The sequence below is a fragment of the Coregonus clupeaformis genome, chromosome 17 (genome assembly GCF_020615455.1).
Source record: "Coregonus clupeaformis isolate EN_2021a chromosome 17, ASM2061545v1, whole genome shotgun sequence".
In the NCBI taxonomy this organism is placed as follows: Eukaryota; Metazoa; Chordata; class Actinopteri; order Salmoniformes; family Salmonidae; genus Coregonus; species Coregonus clupeaformis.
Genome location: NC_059208.1, coordinates 69,806,414 through 69,828,459, shown reverse-complemented (window position 1 = coordinate 69,828,459; position 22,046 = coordinate 69,806,414). Strand labels below are relative to the sequence as shown.

Genomic DNA, 22,046 nt, shown 5'->3' with positions numbered 1-22,046 from the left:
GACACATCTCAACATCAACTGTTCAGAGGGGACTGTGTGAATCAGGCCTTCATATTTGAATTGCTGCAAAGACACCACTACTAAAGGACACCAATAAGAAGAAGAGACCAGCTTGGGCCAAGAAACACGAGCAATGGACATTAGACCGGTGGAAATGTGTCCTTTGGTCTGGAGTCCAAATTGGAGACTGTCTGTGATTTATTTAGAATTCAAGGCACACTTAACCAGCATGGCTACCATAGCATTCTGCAGCGATACACCATCCCTCTGGTTTGGGCTTGGTGGGACTATCATTTGTTTTTCAACAGGACATGACCCAACACACCTCCAGGCTGTGTATGGGCTATTTTACGAAGAAGGAGAGCGATGGAGTGCTGCATCAGATGACCTGGCCTCCACAATCCCCCAACCTCAACCCAATTGAGATGGTTTGGGATGAATCAGACCACAGGGTGAAGAAAAAGCAGCCAACAAGTGCTCAGCATATGTGGGAACTCCTTCAAGACTGTTGGAAAAGCATTCCAGGTGAAGCTGGTTGAGAGAATGCCAAGAGTGCGCAAAGCTGTCATCAAGGCAAAGGGTGGCTATTTGAAGAATCTCAAATATAAAATATATTTTGATTTGTTTAACACTTTTTTGGTTACTACATGATTCCATATGTGTTATTTCATAGTTTTGATGTCTTATTCTACAATGTAGAAAATAGTAAAAATAAAGAAAAACCCTTGAATGAGTAGGTGTGTCCAAACCTTTGACTGGTACTGTATATCTTCTCTAACAGCAATACTTCCGCTAGAGCCTAATGATTGAATGCGGTTTTAACCAATCACCATTCAGGATTAGAACCACCCGTTGTATAATTGTGATACGATCGCTGTACATGAACAAACTCTGTGAGATGTCAAGGCCCAGGTCTGGGCCGTGCTATGACTGTGTAGGCCTTGGCTTTGAGTACCACACTGGCCACTCCTGTCAGGTCTGGCAGAGAGGCCTGGCCTTCAGCAGGCACGAACTGGAAATCACGCAGCAAGTAGGCAGTGAACAGAAACAATTCCATTTTGGCCACAGCCTCCCCCAGACACAGCCGAGCGCCCCCTCCGAAAGGCAGGAGAGCACGCGTCGAGGCCCCCCCGCCCTCCAGGAACCGCTCTGAAAGAGAGTGGGTCTACTTTTAACTACTGCTGGAACTATGTTGCCGAGCCAAGTGAAAGGAATGGTAGTCAGCATCCCAAATGGTACCCTAATCCCTATATAGTGCACTACTTTTAACCTGAGCCTTATGGGCCCTGATCAAAAGTAGTTCACTATATAGGGAATAGGGTGCCATTTGGGACGTAGCCAATACACTCAACAGCCCAGCACCTGGTTTGAAGGCGTAGGGATCCGTCCACACTGCAGGGTCGTGATGCGCCCCAAACAGATTGGGGATGATGACAGTGTTCTTAGTGATGAAGTAGCCTGCAATACTGAACACATATGTAATAGACACATAATTACACATTGCACGTACACTGAGTATACCAAACATTAGGAACACCTTCCTAATATTGAGCTGGATGTCCTTTGGGTTGTGGACCATTCTTGATACACATAGGAAATTGTTGAGTGTGAAAAACCCAGCAGCATTGCAGTTCTTGACACAAACCGGTGCACCTGGCACCTACTACCATACCCCGTTCAAAGGCACTTAAATCTTTTGTCTTGCCCATTCACCTTCTGAATGGCACACATACACAATCGTCGGAACCCATTGGTCTCAAGGCTTAAAAATCCTTCTTTAACTTGTCTCCTCCCCTTCATCTACACTGATTGAAGTGGATTTAACAAGTGACATCAATAAGGGATCATAGCTTTCACCTGGATTCACCTGGTCAGTCTATGTCATGGAAAGAGCAGATGTTCTTAATGTTTTGTACACTCAGTGTATAAACATGCATGAATTAGTACTGCATGATTAGGCATTGCATTTAGGTAAAAAAACGGCACAGAAGGGAAGTTGGCAAACATGTACTGTACAAAGCAGAGTAACAGCATCAAACCATAAGCTCCCATAGAAAATGTTGAATGGTGAAAGTTAAATATTGGTCTACTTTCCCACAGTGTATCTATTGAGGTTCTCTGTAGAGTAATCTTATACAGTAATGATATACAGTAATGTTATACAGTAATGATATACAGTAATCTTATACAGTTATGTTATACAGTAATGATATACAGTAATGATATATAGTAACGATATACAGTAATTGTCACGCCCTGACTCAGGGGACACTTATATGTTGAGTCTGGGTGTGGTGTTCTATGTTGTGTTTTCTATGTTTCAGTCTAGGTGTTGTAGTTCTGCGTTTGGCCGGGTGTGTTTCCCAATCAGAGACAGCTGTCGCTCGTTGTCTCTGATAGGGGATCATACTTAGGCAGCCTATTGGCACTAGTTAGTGGTGGGATCTTGTTCCGTGTGGAGGCTTGTTTTGTGTTTAGCCTTAGGACTTCACATTTCGTTGGTTTGTTGTTTTGTCGTGTATTTATCATTTAAATAAACATGTACGCATTTCACGCTGCGCCTTGGTCTGACCCGTCCTTCAACGAAGGTGACAGAAGATCCCACCAAACACAGACCAAGCAGCGTGCCCAGGAGGACCGAACACCCTGGACACAGGTGGGGAAGATTTGGTCTTGGGAGGAGATATTTGCGGGAAAAGGACCCTGGGCGAAGAAGGAAGCCCAGGCAGGAGAGGAGCAACGGCAACACAGAAGCCGGCCGAGGAGGAAGCCAGAGAAGCAGCCTCAAGAAAATGTTGGGGGGGGGGCTAAAGGGGTGGTCGGGGAGCGAGAGAGAAGAGCCCCGACCACTGCACCCGGTGGGTTTCCAGATTGAGTCCCTACGACCATGGGAAGAAGAGTGGGAACAGTATTATACTGAGGAGTCGGAGGATGACGACGACGATGAGTGTCTGTTCCCTAACTCGTGGGGGCTCCCGGAGGAGTCCTCACTGGAGGAGGAGTGCCAAGAGAGAGAGAAGGATCGGATCTGCAGGGTAAGAGAGGAGGCCACCACATTACGGGGGCTGATAGCTAGAATAGAGCAGGAGAGATCCATTCAAGAGGAGGCACTGCAGGAGGCTCGTAGGGAGAAGGAGGAAGTAGAGGCACGGGGAGAGGAGCTGGTTAGGCAATATAAGGAGCGGGGGTTAATAGAGGAACCCAGGTATGCGGAGAAACGCACTGTATCGCCAGTGCGCATGCACAGCCCAGTGCGTTCTATGCCAGCACCCAGCACGTGTCGTGCGAAAGTGGGCAGCCAGCCAGGACGGGTTGTGCCAGCTCTCCGCTTCAGACCTCCAGTCCGCCTCCACAGTCCGGCCCGGCCCGTTCCTGCTCCTCGCACCAGGACAGTGGTGCGTGTTCCCAGTCTGGTACGGCCCGTGCCTACTCCCCGCCCCAAGCCAGTGGTGCGTGTTTCCAGTCCGGCCCGGCCCGTTCCTGCTCCCCGCACCAAGCCAGTGGTGCGTGTTCCCAGCCGGCTGAGGAGGAAGCCCGAGAAGCAGCCTCAAGAAAATGTTGGGGGGGGGGGGCTAAAGGGGTGGTCGGGGAGCGAGAGAGAAGAGCCCCGACCACTGCACCCGGTGGGTTTCCAGATTGAGGCGGAATGCCCACCCGGTCCCTACCCTGCTATGTAAAGGTTGTGCGGTCGGAGTCCGCACCTTTGAGGGGGGGTACTGTCACGCCCTGACTCAGGGGACTCTTATATGTTGAGTCAGGGTGTGGTGTTCTATGTTGTGTTTTCTATGTTTCAGTCTAGGTGTTGTATATCTATGTTTGGCCGGGTGTGTTTCCCAATCAGAGACAGCTGTCGCTCGTTGTCTCTGATTGGGGATCATACTTAGGCAGCCTATTGGCACTAGTTAGTGGTGGGATCTTGTTCCGTGTGGAGGCTTGTTTTGTGTTTAGCCTTAGGACTTCCCGTTTCGTTGGTTTGTTGTTTTGTCGTGTATTTATCATTTAAATAAACATGTACACATTTCACGCTGCGCCTTGGTCTGACCCGTCCTTCAACGAACGTGACAGTAATGATATACAGTAATGATATACAGTAATCTTATACAGTAATGATATATAGTAACGATATACAGTAATGATATACAGTTATGTTATACAGTAATGATATACAGTAATGATATATAGTAACGATATATAGTTATGTTATACAGTATTCTTATACAGTTATGTTATACAGTAATGATATACAGTCCTACAGTAAGTATATCTCAGAGGAGGCTGGTGGAAGGGGCTGTAGGAGGACGGGCTCATTGTAATGGCTGGAATGGAATCAATGGAACAGAGTCAAACACATCAAACATATGGAAACCACGTTTGACTCGGTTCCATTCATTCCATTCCAGCCATTACAATGAGCCCGTCCTCCTATAGCCCATCCTACCAGCCTCCTCTGGTATATCTTCCATTCACCTGCTGTCTCTGATGGCTCTGTGAGGCACAGCTAGTGGAGCCACAGGTCTGAGTCTGAGCACCTCACTGATCACAGCACAGAGCTCTGGCAGCCTGTGTCTGTCACTGTACTGAGGGTAGCGGACATCCAGCACCGTACACAACTCATCATACACTCTGCACTGCACCTAGGGAGGAGGAGAGAGTGAGAGAAAGAAAGAGAGATGGAGGGAGAGAGAGAGGCATCTCACCATGTGTTTAATCAGTGATCTCAGATGTAAGTTTTGACTTACAGACTATATTTTGGAATACAAGCCAACAACACATCTGTGGGTTTCAGTCTAGTTCCATCTCTATAGAATACTATATAAACAATATACAGTGGCTTGCGAAAGTATTCACCCCCCTTGGCATTTTTACTATTTTGTTGCCTTACAACCTGGAATTAAAATAGATTTTTGGTGGATTTGTATCATTTGATTTACACAACATGCCTACCACTTTGAAGATGCAAAATATATTTTATTGTAAAACAAACAAGAAATAAGACCAAAAAAACAGAACACTTGAGCGTGCATAACTATTCACCTTTTGCAGCAATTACAGCTGCAAGTCTCTTGGGGTATGTCTCTATAAGCTTGGCACATCTAGCCACTGGGATTTTCGCCCATTCTTCAAGGCAATACTGCTCCAGCTCCTTCAAGTTGGATGAGTTCTGCTGCTGTACAGCAATCTTTAAGTCATCCCACAGATTCTCAATTGGATTGAGGTCTGGGCTTTGACTAGGCCATTCCAAGACATTGAAATGTTTCCCCTTAAACCACTTGAGTGTTGCTTTAGCAGTATGCTTAGGGTCATTTTCCTACTGGAAGGTGAACCTCCGTCCCAGTCTCAAATCTCTGGAAGACTGAAACAGGTTTCCCTCAAGAATTTCCCTGTTTTAGCGTCATCCATCATTCCTTCAATTCTGACCAGTTTCCCAGTCCCTGCCGATGAAAAACATCCCCACAGCATGATGCTGCCACCACCATGCTTCACTGTGGGGATGGTGTTCTCGGGGTGATGAGAGGTGTTGGGTTTGTGCCAGACATAGCGTTTTCCTTGATGTCCAAAAAGCTCAATTTTAGTCTCATCTGACCAGAGTACCTTCTTCAATATGTTTGGGGAGTCTCCCACATGCCTTTTGGCGAACACCAAACGTGTTTGCTTATTTTTTTCTTTAAGCAGTGGCTTTTTTCTGGCCACTCTTCTGTAAAGCCCAGCTCTGTGGAGTGTACGGTTTAAAGTGGTCCTATGGACAGATACTCCAATCTCCGCTGTAGAGCTTTGCAGCTCCTTCAGGGTTATCTTTGGTCTCTTTGTCACCTCTCTGATTAATGCCCTCCTTGCCTGGTCCGTGAGTTTTGGTGGGCGGCCCTCTCTTGGCAGGTTTGTTGTGGTGCCATATTCTTTCAATTTTTTAATAATGGATTTAATGGTGCTCAGTGGGATGTTCAAAGTTTCTGATATTTTTTTATAACCCAACCCTGATCTGTACTTCTCCACAACTTTGTCCCTGACCTGTTTGGAGAGTTCCTTGGTCTTCATGGTGCCGCTTGCTTGGTGGTGCCCCTTGCTTAGTGGTGTTGCAGACTCTGGGGCCTTTCAGAACAGGTGTATATGTACTGAGATCATGTCAGATCATGTGACACTTATTTAACTAATTATGTGACTTCTGAATGTAATTGGTTGCACCAGATCTTATTTAGGGGCTTCATAGCAAAGGGGGTGAATACATATGCACGCACCACTTTTACGTTATTTATTTTGTATAATGTTTTTTTACAAGTAATTTTTCATTTCACTTCACCAATTTGGACTATTTTGTGTATGTCCATTACATGAAATCCAAATAAAAATCTATTTAAATGACATGTTGTAATGCAACAAAATAGGAAAAACGCCAAGAGGGTTGAATGCTTTTGCAAGGCACTGTATGGAAGGTCTGGGGACACTGGAGCATGCAATGTAGTGTAGTGGAGTGTAGTGTAGTGTATAGAGTAGTGTAGTGTAAAGAGTTCTGTAGTGTAGTGTAGTGTAGTGTAGTATAGTGTATAGAGTTCTGTAGTGTAGTGTATAGAGTTCTGTAGTGTAGTGTATAGAGTTCTGTAGTGTAGTGTATAGAGTTCTGTAGTGTAGTGTATAGAGTTATGTAGTGTAGTGTAGAGTGCTGTAGTGTAGTGTAGTGTATAGAGTTATGTAGTGTAGTGCAGTGTCTAGAATTGTTTAGTGTAGTGCAGTGTATAGAGTTCTGTAGTGTAGTCTATAGAGTTCTGTAGGGTAGTGTAGTATATATAGTTATGTAGTGTAGTGTATAGAGTTATGTAGTGTAGTGTATAGAGTACTGTACTGTAGTGTAGTGTAGTGCATAGAGTTATGTAGTGTAGTGTATAGAGTTATGTAGTGTAGTGTAGTTTAGTGTAGTGTATAGAGTTGTGTAGTGTATAGAGTTATGTAATGTATTGTAGTGTGTAGTTTAGTGTAGTGTATAGAGTTGTGTAGTGTATAGAGTTATGTAGTGTAGTGTAGTGTAGTGTAGTGTATAGAGTTCTGTAGTGTAGTGTAGTGTATTGTATAGAGTGGTGTGGTGTATAGAGTTATGTCGTGTAGTGTATAAAGTTATGTAGTGTAGTGTAGTTTAGTGTATAGTGTAGTGTAGTGTATAGAGTTCTGTAGTGTACCTCAGGCCTGTGCAGTAGGAAGGCCACGGTCCAGCTGAGCCAGGCAGCTGTGGTCTCTGTTCCCCCGATCAGAAGGTCCACAGTGGCCATGTGGACGTGAGTGTCTGTCAGGACCTGTGGATGGACCATGTCCTTACTACAGACCATGACCATGGGTGTGACCCAAATGGCACTCTATTCTCTATATAGTTCACTGCTTTTAACCAGGGCCATGGTCAAAAGTAGTGCGCTAGGGAATAGTGTGCCATTTCGGACGTGCAATATAACACTTACTATTTCAGTGTTACATTCCTACATCTTTATTCATAGCAAGTAGTAGGCTTATATTGTAAGCATTTGCTATGTGATTTTGATTGATTATCATGATAAACCATGATAAACCACAGCCTGGTCTCATAGACTAGACCTAACAAAGTAAATGTTAATCTGGGACACTCAAATTAGTATGATATGTTACGTTTGGTATGGTTACATAAGACAGAAAGTTACTTAACACGAATGTCTAGCAACCCAAAGGTTGCGTGTTCGAATCTCATGGATAACTTTAGCATTTTAGCTAATTAGCAACTTTGCAACTACTTGCTACTTTTGTGCTACTTTGCAACTACTTAGCATGTTAGCTAACCCTTCCCCTAACCCAAACTTTAACCCTTTAACCTAACTCCGAACCTTAACCCTAACCTTAACCCTAACCCCTAGCCTATCTAACGTTAGCGTTAGCCACCTAGCTAACGTTAGCCATAACAAATTGGAATTCGCAACATATCATACGTTTTGCAAATTCATAGCATACTAATTGGTGCGTCCCGGATTTACGTTTACTATGTTACGTATACCCCTGATTCCAGGTTGTAAACCATGATAAACCATGATAAACCAGAACCTACCACGCCTTGTGTTGTGTCCTGGGGCTTTCCAAGGCCCTTGAGGAGAGCGCCTGTGATGGCAATGGCGTCCTCAGATGTTTTGCTCGGTGACTGCATCTGTGGCAGCAATACAGTTAATATATTCCATATGTTACCAATGTACCCATATTAGATTATAGATGCTTTAAAAAAAACTTTTAGATGATTGTCTTCGTGTTTGCTGCTGTCTACTTGCACAGAAGCTTGTACAGAAGTTTGTAAGACAAGCTATTTCATCACACCCTGTACTCATCCAGATGTGTTCTGATGATTTCATCTCTCCTGTCCACCTCTTTCAGGAGACGGGAGAATGGAGGATTGGGCAATTTCTTGGACAAATGGGAACAGATCAATATAATTACATAATAGAATCACATTTTCCCACTTTTGTTTGCACCATTTTAGACAGTTTTAAACAATACTTCCAATGTATTTGTGTATCAGAGTAGCTGTCTGTGCATGCAGTTTCCCTGTCAGATAGTAAAGTATGAGTGTATAAGCTTGACCGACCCTGAGCAGTGGGAAGGAGTCCAGAGCAGAGATCCAGGGAGAGCCCCATAGAGACACGATCTCATTAAGACAGCCATGCAGCCGCTGCAGCTCTGCAGAACTCTTCTCATACTGAAAGACACAGACAAATAGACAAAGGTTACAAACACAGACTAATAAATCGATACATTATACAGGAAGTCCCACTTATACCATTTACCAAAGCATCTTGGGCTCCTTGAAAAGTTATGTATTATTATTATTATTATTATTATTATTATTATTATTATTATTATTATTATTATCAGTATTATTATCATTATCCTTATTGTTATTATTATCAGTATTATTACCATTATCCTTATGATCATTATCCTTATTTTTATCGTTGTTATCATCATTGTTATCATTATTATTATTATCATTACTATTATCATTATCATCATTATCCTTATTATGATCATTATTATTATTTTCGTTATTATCATTAGTATTATTGGTATTATTATTATTATTGTTATCATTATTGCTATCATTATTATTATCATTACGATTATGATTATTATCATTATTATCATTATCGTTATCATTATTTTTATCGGTAGTATTATTATCTGTATTATTATTATTATCATTGTTATTATTATCATTATCATTATAATAATAATAATAATCATTATCCTTATTATTATCGTTGTCATTAAAAGCGGTAGTATTATTATCAGCGGTATTGTCGTTATTATTATTATTGTTATTATCATGATTATTATTATCATAATTATCATTATCCGTATTATTATCATTATTATTATCAGTGTTATTATTATTATTATTATTATTATTATTGTTATTGTTATTATTATTATTTACAGTACATACAGTATTTGCCATATGTGGCATAACTCTTTTCCACCTTCTATAACATGATTATATATAATTCATAAAGCATTTATACGGGTATTTTTTTAAATAAAGGCTTGATAAACCCTTTAAGGTTGTTGTTAGATTGAAGTGGGACCACATTAGATCATCTCTATACAGTGCCTTTGGAAAGTATTCAGACCCCTTGACTTTTTCCACATTTTGTTAGGTTACAGCCTTATTCTAAAATTGATTAAATTGTTTTTTTCCCGTCGTCAATCTACACACAATACCCTATAATGACAAAGCAAAAACAGGTTTTTGGAAATATTTGCTAATTTATAAAAAATAAAAAATGAAATATCACATTTACATAAGTATTCAGACCCTTTACTCAGTACTTTGTTGAAGCACCTTTGGCAGCGATTACAGCCTCGAGTCTTCTTGGGTATCACGCTACAAGCTTGGCACACCTGTATTTGGTTAGTTTCTCCCATTCTTCTCTGCAGATCCTCTCAAGCTCTGTCAGGTTGGATGGGGAGTGTTGCTGCACAGCTATTTTCAGGTCTCCAGAGATGTTCAATCGGGTTCATGTCCGGGCTCTGGCTGGGTCACTCAAGGACATTCCTGCGTTGTCTTGGCTGTGTGCTTAGGATCGTTGTCCTGTTGGAAGGTGAACCTTCGCCCCAGTCTGAGGTCCTGAGCGCTCTGGAGCAGGGTTTCATCAAGGATCTATCTGTACTTTGCTCCGTTCATCTTTGCCTCGATACTGACTAGTCTCCCAGTCCCTGCCACTGAAAACATCCCCACAGCATGATGCTGCCACCACCATGCTTCACTGTAGGGATGGTGCCAGGTTTCCTCCAGACGTGATGCTTGGCATTCAGGCCAAAGAGTTCAATCTTGGTTTCATCAGACCAGATAATCTTGTTTCTCATGGTCTGAGTCTTTAGGTGCCTTTTGGCAAACTCCAAGCGGGCTGTTATGTGCCTTTTACTGATGAGTGGCTTCCGTCTGGCCACTCTACCATAAAGGCCTGATTGGTGGAGTGCTGCAGAGATGGTTGTCCTTCTGGAAGGTTCTCCCATCTCCACAGAGGAACTCTAGAGCTCTGTCAGAGTGACCATCGGGTTCTTGGTCACCTCCCTAACCAAGGCCCTTCTCCCAAGATTTCTCAGTTTGGCCGGGCGGCCAGATCTAGGAAGAGTCTTGGTGGTTCCAAACTTCTTCCATTTAAGAATGATGTAGGCCACTGTGTTCTTGGGGACCTTCAATGCTGCAGAAATGTTTTGGTACCCTTTCCCAGATCTGTGCCTTGACACAATCCTGTCTCTGAGCTCTACGGACAATTCCTCCGACCTCATGGCTTGGTTTTTGCTCTGACATGCACTGTCAACTGTGGGACCTTATATAGACGGGCGTGTGCCTTTCCAAATCATTTCCAAGAAATTGAATTTACCACAGGTGGACTCCAATCAAGTTCTAGAAACATACATCTCAAGGATGATCAATGGAAACAGGATGCACCTGAGCTCAATTTCGAGTCTCATAGCAAAGGGTCTGAATACTTATGTAAATAAGGTATTTCTGTTTTTTGTTTTTAATACATTTGCAAAAGATTCTAAAAACCAGTTTTCACTTTGTCATTATGGAGTATTGTGTGTAGATTGCTGAGGATTTTTATTTACTTAATCCATTTTAGAATAAGGCTGTAACGTAACAAAATGTTGAAAAGTCAAGGGGTCTGAATACTTTCCGAAGGCACTGTATATGACTGGTTATGAGATATTACTTCAACACTGAAACAATGCACAGTACTATTGCTTAACCCATTGGGCAGAGACATCAGTTCAACGTCTAGTTTTGATTTATATTTGTTTGAGTAGTCAACTAACGTGAATTCAATGTGAATTCAACAAAACATTTCACCATGTCATTGGATTTAGGTTAAAAGTTGGGTGAAAAAAATAAAATGCCCTTACGTTGATTAGATTTTGCAAATCCAATTAGTTTTCCACGTTGATTCAATGTCATCGCATTGATTTTTTTGCGTTGAAATGACATAGAAACAACGTTGATTCAACCAGTTTTTGCCCAGTGGGAAGTTTATTGGATCAAAATGTGTTGTTGGTCAATTTGATGTAATTCGTTGCGTAAAGTTGCACAACCTTATTACTGTAAGCACACCTCCCACATACTCAAAACCAGCGATGTAAAGTACTTAAGTACAAATACTTTAAAGTACTACTTCAGTCGTTTTTTGGGGTATCTGTACTTTACTTTACTATTCATATTTTTGACAACTTTTACTTTTACTTCACTACATTCCTAAAGAAAATAATGTACTTTTACTCCATACATTTTTCCTGACACCCAAAAGTACTTGTTTCATTTTGAATGTTTATCAGGACAGGAAAATGGTCCAATTCACGCACTTATCAAGAGAACACGTGGTCATCTCTACTGCTTCTGATCTGGTGGACTCACTAAACACAAATGAGTGTGCCACTGGCTATCCGTAAATGTTAAAAACAAGAAAATGGTGCCGTCTGGTTTGCTTTATATAAGGAATTAAAAATTATTTATACTTTTACTTTTGATACTTAAGTCTATTTTAGCAACTACATTTACTTTTGATACTTAAGTATATTCAAAACCAAATACTTTTAGACTTTTACTCAAGTAGTATTTTCCTGGGTGACTTTCACTTTTACTTGAGTCATTTTCTATTAAGGTATCTTTACTTTTACTCAAGTATGACAATTGCGTACCTTTTCCACCACTGACCAAAACACATCTGCATCATCAACCACACTAGATAACCAGCCTCTGTTCATGAATCAGTGGTACAATTTTCCAACTGTGATATATAACTGTGCTTATCGTGTCTCTGCTTTTAGATAACCTACCCACTCAGTGGTTAGTAAAATACATGACTATATTTCTGTCTTGGTTATCCCTTGGCCAAACCTGGTGTCTCTCTTCATTCTAATTCTGGGTTATGTCCCAAATAACACCCTATTCCTTATATAGTGCACTACTTTTTCACCAAAGCCCAAGTAGTGCACTATGTTGGGAATAGGGTGCTGCTGCTGGTGTATACACTGTACAGACTCAGAGCACTGACAGATACCTGGCTTCAAATAGTATTGGTTTTCTTCCAAATACTTGAAATGTTTGATTGAGCCTGCCTGGAGAGCCAGATCAGATGGGTGGGGTTTCCATTTTTGGGACTGTTCCATTGGTTCCATTGTGCCAGGCAAGCTCAATCAAGCGCAGCTGATTAAAGTGTTTGAAAGACAACAAATACTATTTGAACCCAGGTGTGAGCCTCACCTCTTTCCCAAAGGCCAGTGTGGTGATGACGTTACTGGCTGCTACAGTGAAATCCTCAGAGAGGTCCACAGCTCTGCCGTTGTAGTCCAGCAGTACCTGATGGATCACAGGTTACATTTTCAGATATAAACTCCCTCACTGTAAACTAAATATCGATTGCTTCAACTTAAGAAGATGAGTTTCCCCGCTGACTTGTAACTTTAACTTTTTGTTGTTGTAACTTTTTCAATTTGAAACCACTACATTGTCTTTACACAGGGCAACAAACAAGAAGTACAACACGTGATACATCATAATGTTGTGGTTGGCATGTTGCTGAGGTTGCATTGTGTAACCTCCAATTCAGTCAATGTGCTGGTACATGCTGGATTACATTCCTTCTCAGAACACAGTGTGTTCCATTCTGCTGTTCCCTCCCTTGGAACAGAAAGTGTTCTGTGTTCCGTGCTACTGTTCCCTCCCTTGGAACAAAAAGTATTCTGTGTTCCGTGCAACTGTTCCCTCCCTTGGTACAGAAAGTGTTCTGTGTTCCGTGTTACATGCTCACTGGTGTAGACTCCAGTATAGTTTATTACAACGTTTTGACCCCCAGAAAGGTTGAAGGTCTTCATCGAGTAATCATTGCAATAAACTATACAGGAGCATACAACCATATAATTACATATAGAATTCTAGAATGCTGTAGTTGAGAGATTCCTTTTGCGTGGGTGGATACTTCGCAAACCGGAAATCTCTATTTCTAACACGCTTACCCCCAGAACCTAATCAAGCATCTGACCAAATTACACAATATTTTAGTTCTGGGTTAACCGAGATTATGATCCTAGCAACATGACAAAAAATCATCCATCTTGGTCAGGGAAGCTTTCCTTTGAGAAACGGATCAAATTTGGTCAAATATTGTGTAAAATAATGAATTTGTAGATATATCTGCACAGTATGTTTGTTAGCTAGCTAGATGGCCAACCAGTTTTGGGCTCTCAGTGCATACATCAGTGTGTGGGTATTTCTATTCCTTTTCTATTGATGTACTCTGTGTCTAGGTAATTGTTGGATGTGTGCATGCTACATTTAGAACTGTCATTTGTTTCCTCTCTACTTGTCTCAGGTGGAGTGCCTGTTTCTGGATGACCCCGTGGAGTGACTGCTGGGAGCAGCGTTGCAGTGCATTGTGAGCCAGACGGCGATGGGCCCTCCACTCCTCACTGTAGTCCCCCAGAGAGATGGAGCGGCCTCCTCCTGACACCACGTCTCCTGAGAGACAGGTAGAGAGGGAGGGAGAGGGGTAGAGGGAGGGAGGGAGAGAGAGAGAGACAGGTAGAGAGGGAGGGAGAGGGGTAGAGGAAGGGAGGGAGAGAGAGAGAACGGTAGGTATGGAGAGAGACAGGTAGAGAGGGAGGGAGAGGGGTAGAGGGAGGGAGGGAGAGAGAGAGACAGGTAGAGAGGGAGGGAGAGGGGGTAGAGGAAGGGAGGGAGAGAGAGAGAATGGTAGGTATGGAGAGAGAGAGAGAGGGAGGGAGAGGGGTAGAGGGAGGGAGAGAGAGACGGTAGGTAGGGAGAGAGACAGGTAGAGAGGGAGGAAGAGGGGTAGAGGGAGGGAGGGAGAGAGAGAGAACGGTAGGTAGGGAGAGAGACAGGTAGAGAGGGAGGGAGAGAAAGAGAGGGAGGGAGAGATGGAGGGAGCGATGAGGGAGGGTGGGGCGAAATGGAGGGCGGAGAAAGAGAGTGAGGTGAAGGGTAAATCATTTTAATCAAAGCACTGTTGGCTCAGAGTAACAGAAGGGAGTGATGGTTGCTGGGAATACTCGGGTGGTTCTAATAATGTGTTCTTTACCGGTGTAAGAATGTGGTCTCCCAGCAAAGTCAGACCATTTCTTCACCAAGGCTTCTCTGATGATGTCACCACTGTTTAATACCACCATGGCTGCAGCGAACACAATATACAGAGTCAAGACAAAAGTACTGTAATACCGAAACCATGAACATACTTAGGATATTACATTTATAAACAACTATTCTAACTGTCTTGAAACAGAGTTAACTTGAGTCACTTGCTTGGAAGTTATCAATGACGCAGATAAAAACAAAAGGTGAGTTAAATGTAGATAATGATAATGAAGTGACATCATTACTGGTGTTGCCACACTTGAGGCGGTAGATATTGCCATAGCGACGTGCCAGGGAGGTCAGGTGACTGGGCAGGTGGTCGTGTGCCAGCTCCAGCATGTTGCCCAGCAGAGGGAGAGAGAGAGGGCCAGGGAGAGAGGGAGAGAGAGAACGGGGAAAGAATTGATAGAGAGAGTACAGAAGTCTAGACCCAACAGCTTGGGGTGGAGGAGGTGGAGAAGATAGGTTGGTTGTCATTCTCTTCAGAATGTTACTGTTGACCTCATCAAACTGTTGCTAATCAAACGAAGCCACATCCCCATATGGAAAATCACTTGTCCTTTGACTATTTACAGTGATGGAAAAAAGTATTTGATCCCCTGCTGATTTTGTACGTTTGCCCACTGACAAAGAAATGATCAGTCTATAATTTTTATGGTAGGTTTATTTGAACAGTGAGAGACAGAATAACAACAAAAAAATCCAGAAAAACGCATGTCAAAAATGTTATAAATTGATTTGCCTTTTTAATGAGGGAAATAAGTATTTGACCCCCTCTCAATCAGAAAGATTTCTGGCTCCCAGGTGTCTTTTATACAGGTAACAAGCTGAGATTAAGAGCACACTCTTAAAGGGAGTGCTCCTAATCTCAGTTTGTTACCTGTATAAAAGACACCTGTCCACAGAAGCAATCAATCAATCAGATTCCAAACTCTCCACCATGGCCAAGACCAAAGAGCTCTCCAAGGATGTCAGGGACAAGATTGTAGACCTAAACAAGGCTGGAATGGGCTACAAGACCATCGCCAAGCAGCTTGGTGAGAAGGTGGCAACAGTTGGTGCGATTATTCGCAAATGGAAGAAACACAAAAGAACTGTCAATCTCCCTCGGCCTGGGGCTCCATGCAAGATCTCACCTCGTGGAGTTGCAATGATCATGAGAACGGTGAGGAATCAGCCCAGAACTACACGGGAGGATCTTGTCAATGATCTCAAGGCAGCTGGGACCATAGTCACCAAGAAAATAATTGGTAACACACTACGCCGTGAAGGACTGAAATCCTGCAGCGCCCGCAAGGTCCCCCTGCTCAAGAAAGCACATATACATGCCCGTCTGAAGTTTGCCAATGAATGAATGATTCAGAGGAGAACTGGGTGAAAGTATTGTGGTCAGATGAGACCAAAATTGAGCTCTTTGGCATCAACTCAACTCGCCGTGTTTGGAGGAGGAGGAATGCTGCCTATGACCCCAAGAACACCATCCCCACCGTCAAACATGGAGGTGGAAACATTATGCTTTGGGGGTGTTTTTCTGCTAAGGGGACAGGACAACTTCACCGCATCAAAGGGACGATGGACGGGGCCATGTACCGTCAAATCTTGGGTGAGAACCTCCTTCCCTCAGCCAGGGCATTGAAAACAGCATGACAATGACCCAAAACACACGGCCAAGGCAACAAAGGAGTGGCTCAAGAAGAAGCACTTTAAGGTCCTGGAGTGGCCTAGCCAGTCTCCAGACCTTAATCCCATAGAAAATCTGTGGCGGGAGCTGAAGGTTCGAGTTACCAAACGTCAGCCTCAAAACCTTAATGACTTGGAGAAGATCTGCAAAGAGGAGTGGGACAAAATCCCTCCTGAGATGTGTGCAAACCTGGTGGGCAACTACAAGAAACGTCTGACCTCTGTGATTGCCAACAAGGGTTTTGCCACCAAGTACTAAGTCATGTTTTGCAGAGGGGTCAAATACTTATTTCCCTCATTAAAATGCAAATCAATTCATAAAAATGTTGACATGCGTTTTTCTGGATTTCTTTGTTGTTATTCTGTCTCTCACTGTTCAAATAAACCTACCATTAAAATTATAGACTGATCATTTCTTTGTCAGTGGGCAAACATACAAAATCAGCAGGGGATCAAATACTTTTTTCCCTCACTGTACAGTGAGATTTACATAAGGCCTATTCATAGCCTAAAGCAGCTTATGAGATAGATTGTTGAACAGATTGTCCTAGACCACAACGATAATAGCCTTGAAGGGGCAATCAGCAGTTACTACATCCATGATATGTATGGTATTAATGATGTGTACCCATTTATTCTTAAAGGATATAACTTATAAATGCCTTAATGAGCTTAGTTCCACAGTCGTACCCCATTAGAACCCAAAATATAAGATTGTTTTATTCCGATGTTTGTAAACAAAGTAAAAGTAAACAAACACTGTATAGCTTCAAAACTTGGATAAAACTATACTGTTGATATCATGGATAGCTCTGTCTATGAATTTGAGAGAGATTACATTTCTCCAGCCACATCTCTCCGTTTTTTACCAAAACAGAGGCGGGGAGATGGCTTTGTTATTGTTTCAGCAGCTAATTGTCCCTTTAACTGTAGGACATAGACTGTACAGTACATCAAGGAAGAAAGAACATTGGATTGATTACCTGCTGATCGACATCCATTGGGATCTCCCTGTGTAACTTTGTCTCTTTTCCCAGGGAGGTAGATCAGTAGTATCCATAACAATGTAAGCATGACCACAGCACCCACACTCAGCATTGACACATGCACTGTCATTATGCAGGCTTTAAGTGTCACTCTCCCTGTCCCAAAAAAATCCCTTCCCTTTTATACAGGACTCTTCACACCCCCTGCATGTGCCACTCCTCTTCAGTGTTGGCATGGCCCTGCTCAAGGATGGGTAAATATTGTCTTGTCTTGACCCTCTGGAGAACCAGCTATTATTTCAATGTATTTATTTGGTGGGAAAAAAACAACAGCTGAGAAATTGTACCATGGCCGAAAACCTTGGATAACTCGGTAACATGTTGACCTGACACACCAAAGCACTGAAGGTCTTTGGCTTCTTGTCATGGTGCAACTGGGTGGAAATATCACTCTACGTTGGAGGATGATTGAAGTCCTTTGGTCAACAGAGGTTAGGTTGCATCAAGGCAGGGTCTTTCTGAAGGACGTGATTTTAAAGAGGATGATGTTTACTTTGCTGGAGAGACTCAGATAGGAACAGAGGTGGAACATACTGTGCCTTCGGAAAGTATTCAGACCCCTTGACTTTTTCCACATTTTGTTACGTTACAGCCTTATTCTAAAATTGATTAAATAAAACAATTTCTTCATCAATCTACACACAATATCCCATAATGACGAAGTGAAAACAGGTTTTTAGAATCTTTTGCTAATTTATTACAAATAAAAAACAGAAATACCTTATTTACATAAGTATTCAGACCCTTTGCTATGAGACTCGAAATTGAGCTCAGATGTATCCTGTTTCCATTGATCGTCCTTGAGATGTTTCTACAACTTGTTTGGAGTCCACCTGTGGTAAATTCAATTGAATGGACATGATTTGGAAAGGCACACACCTGTCTATATAAGGTCCCGCAGTTGACAGTGCATGTCAGAGCAAAAACCAAGCCATGAGATGGAAGGAATTGTCCGTAGAGATCTGAAACAAGATTGTGTCAAGGCACAGATCTGGGGAAGGGTACCAAAACATTGAAGGTCTCCAAGAACACAGTGGCCTCCATCATTCTTAATTGAAAGAAGTTTGGAACCACCAAGACTCTTCCTAGAGCTTGCTGCCCGGCCAAACTGAGCAATCGGGGGAGAAGGGCCTTGGTCAGGGAGGTGACCAAGAACCCTATGGTCACTCTGACAGAGTTCTAGAGTTCCTCTGTGGAGATGGGAGAACCTTCCAGAAGGACAACCATCTCTGCAGCACTCCACCAATCAGGCCTTTATGGTTGAGTGGCCAGACAGAAGCCACTCCTCAGTAAAAGGCATATGACAGCCAACTTGGAGTTTGCCAAAAGGCACCTAAAGACTCTCAGACCATGAGAAACAAGATTCTCTGGTCTGATGAAATCAAGACTGAACTCTTTGGCCTGAATGCCAAGCGTCACATCTGGAGGAAACCTGGCACCACCAGAGGCAGGGAAAGGGAGACTAGTCAGGATCGAGGCAAAGATGAACGGAGCAAAGTACAGAGAGATCCTTGATGAAAACCTGCTCCAGAGTGCTCAGGACCTCAGACTGGGGCGACAAGTCTCTGAATGTCCTTGAGTGGCCCAGCCAGAGCCCGGACTTGAACCCGATTGAACATCTCTGGAGAGACCTGAAAATAGCTGTGCAGCAACGCTCCCCATCCAACCTGACAGAGCTTAAGAGGATCTGCAGAGAAGAATGGGAGAAACTCCCCAAATACAGGTGTGCCAAGCTTGTAGCGTCATACTCAAGAAGACTCGAGACTGTAATTGCTGCCAAAGGTGTTTCAACAAAGTACTGAGTAAAGGGTCTGAATACTTATGTAAATGTGATATTTCATTTTTTATTTTTTATAAATTAGCAAATATTTCCAAAAACCTGTTTTTGCTTTGTCATTATGGGGTATTGTGTGTAGATTGATGAGGGAAATAAACAATTTAATCAATTTTAGTATAAGGCTGTAACGTAACAAAATGTGGAAAAAGTCAAGGGGTCTGAATACTTTCCGAAGGCACTGTACACAGTATGAGTTCACGTAGAAGTAAGTAAAAAGAAGGGACCAAAGTATCACATTGCAAAATATTAATATAAATAATTAAAGGCAATTTGAAAAAGAAATGTTTTCAGCTGAGTTTTTGAGGATCCGTTTTGAGAAAGATCTACACAATCCTCTCTCTTCCTCCCCTCTCTCATCACTCACTTTCTTCACTCTATCCTTTCCTCTCTCTCTTCCATCTCCTCTTCCTCTCTTCCATCTCCTCTTCCTCTCTTCCATCTCCTCTTCCTCTCCACTGCTCTGTTGTTCCTGTGTCTGGGCTGCAGTCCTCAGAGTCTGTAGAGACGCCCGGTCTCTTCTCCTGGTCTTCATGTTCACAGTGATCACAGTGCATGTTCCCAGCAGAACAGCCCAGCAATGACGGGAACACTGCATAGAAAGTTGAATCGACACCTAAGGGATCTCTCTCATCGTAAATCAGATGGGTCTTAGTCATTGACACACACACGTTTTCATAGATGACAGCACACCAGTACTCCCCGCTGTCCTCCAGTGAGAGGTTAGAGAGCACCAAAAAGGAGTGAGGACTAGACGCATTCATTCGGCCCTCAAAATCCTCAAGTCTGTACCATACAACCTCAGCAGGCTGAGTGAGATCAGCGTTACAGCCAAGAGCAGCTTCCCTTCCCTCTGAGAAGAACTCTGTGTGTAACTCAGACTTGTAGCACACCAGCAGGTCACAGTATTGAAGAATCCTGGAACCCCTAAAACATACAGTATATAGAAGCCTGTGTGGTTCAGCATCAGTGATGGGATGACCAGGGTGTAATTCCCTGACACTCTTCCATCCACCATGTACATCTGCTTCCCTAGGCCAGTGAGGTTTTCCTCACCCTCAGAGTTTTGAGACGGGTATTCTAACTCTACATCTCCGAGTGGAGTTTGCCAGTATGCAAACTCTTCTCCACTGGAGTCAGTGTTAAAGCAAGGCAGTGCAGCCTTTTCTCCCAATGAACGATGGAGATACATTGCCTCAGGCCTCACCTCCATCAACTCTCTGTAAACACATTGCTGGGGCTCCAGTACCAGGCAAACTAAAGATACCTCGTCTGCAACGGTGAAGTTGGTGATACGTAGAGAGGAGCTGTTCTCAACCATTTGCCATTACATTTCATCCTCCAAGAAAGGTGCTAGGGAACTAATGTTGTACCAAATATTCAAATAAAAACACTGGACGGTCACATTGTCACCACCCCTTGCCGTCCCACACAACAGGTCTACTGTCTCTCCTAACCAGATACATTGCACAACTGGCTTCCTGCCTGTAGTTCTGCAAATGGTGAGGTCTATGCTCTTCTGGTTGGACCCCGTGCCATTTGTCCAGCACTCCACCTTGTAACGCCCAGAGTCTAACTAAGTGAGGTTGTGGATCTGGAGATAAGAAATGTTCCTCAGATTCACAGATAGCTTTAGACGATCCTGTAAGTCTGCATCCAGGGTGGAATTCTCAGGTGAAGGGTTAGAAGTGATCCATAGCAGCAGTCTCTCTTCAACTGAGGATCTGGTGATAGCAAGACTCATGTCCCAAATGACACCTTATTCCCTTTATAGTGCACTACTATTGACCAGAGCCATATGGGCCCTGATCAAAAGTAGTGGACTATAAAGGGAACAGGGTGCCTTTTGGGATCCATGGCATGTGAGGCTGAGGTCAAGTCCCAAAAGGCATGCTATTCCCTTTATAGTCCACTACTGCTTTTCCTCTCAAAGTTACTGACAGGAGTTGTGGAAAAGGAGTGTTCTTCACCTTGTCCTCTAATTTCATAGGCATCATATGTTTCTTGGTCCGCAAGGTTGATTCTGATTAGAACGGCCAGTAGAATGCTGGGCTTTGTGACTGAAGCCATTCTGATTAGAACGGCCAGTAGAATGCTGGGCTTTGTGACTGAAGCCATTCTGCTGCAAAATGTCTGTTCACTGGTTGGAACACACTCAGTCTGTGCTTCTGTGGTAAGACGTGACAAGCCAATAGCTTCATATGCTCAGCCTCACTTATCTTTCCCCTGGATGCTGCAGTGCTAGAGACCTCATGGCGTTGAGCTCCATATCGACATATCTTCTTTCCTGTGAATCGTTGGTAGATGGACATTTCAGAGCAGAGTGTGCTGAGTTGTTAGATCAGTAACTTAAAGGCTATTGGAGGAGAGAGAAGTGAATTAGATTGTGTTAGATTGTCACTGATTGAAAATGCTGATGGTGACAGAAACACACCTGGGATGTGTAGCCTCAGTTTGTGTAGGTGGGTTTGGGTCTGTGCCCCGAATGGCACCCTATTTTCCATAGGCCTTATAGACCATATTCCCTATGGGCCCTGGTCAAAAGTACAAAATACAAAGAGCTCCACCGAGCTAATCTAACCTCCACAATAAACAATCACACACAAAGACAAGGGGGCAGAGGGAACACTTATACAGGTACTGATGAGGAGATATGAACCAGGTGTGTGATATAAACAAGACAAAACAAATGGAATGATGAGATGAGGAGCGGCAGTGGCTAGAAGGCCGGTGATGACGAACGCCGAAGCCTGCCCGAACAAGGAGAGGAGGCAGCTTCGGAGGAAGTCATGACAGTAATGATGATTTCACCATCTTATTACTGATTACTAACCTGTCCGAG

General features: G+C 43.1%; 1 protein-coding gene across 1 annotated transcript; it reads right to left on the bottom strand.

Moving 5' to 3' along the window:
- Positions 1-732: 732 nt before the first annotated feature.
- On the bottom strand, positions 733-17,461 carry LOC121585713 (steroid 21-hydroxylase). Its single transcript, XM_041902035.2, has 12 exons — positions 17,308-17,461; positions 14,890-15,081; positions 14,592-14,681; positions 13,857-14,011; positions 12,758-12,853; positions 8,582-8,692; positions 8,314-8,400; positions 8,054-8,149; positions 7,167-7,280; positions 4,468-4,634; positions 1,363-1,466; positions 733-1,149 (listed from the first exon to the last, which is right to left on the bottom strand). The coding sequence occupies exons 1-12, from the start codon at positions 17,438-17,440 to the stop codon at positions 902-904; spliced, it is 1,593 nt and encodes a 530-aa protein (XP_041757969.2). The 5' UTR covers positions 17,441-17,461; the 3' UTR covers positions 733-901.
- Positions 17,462-22,046: the final 4,585 nt, after the last annotated feature.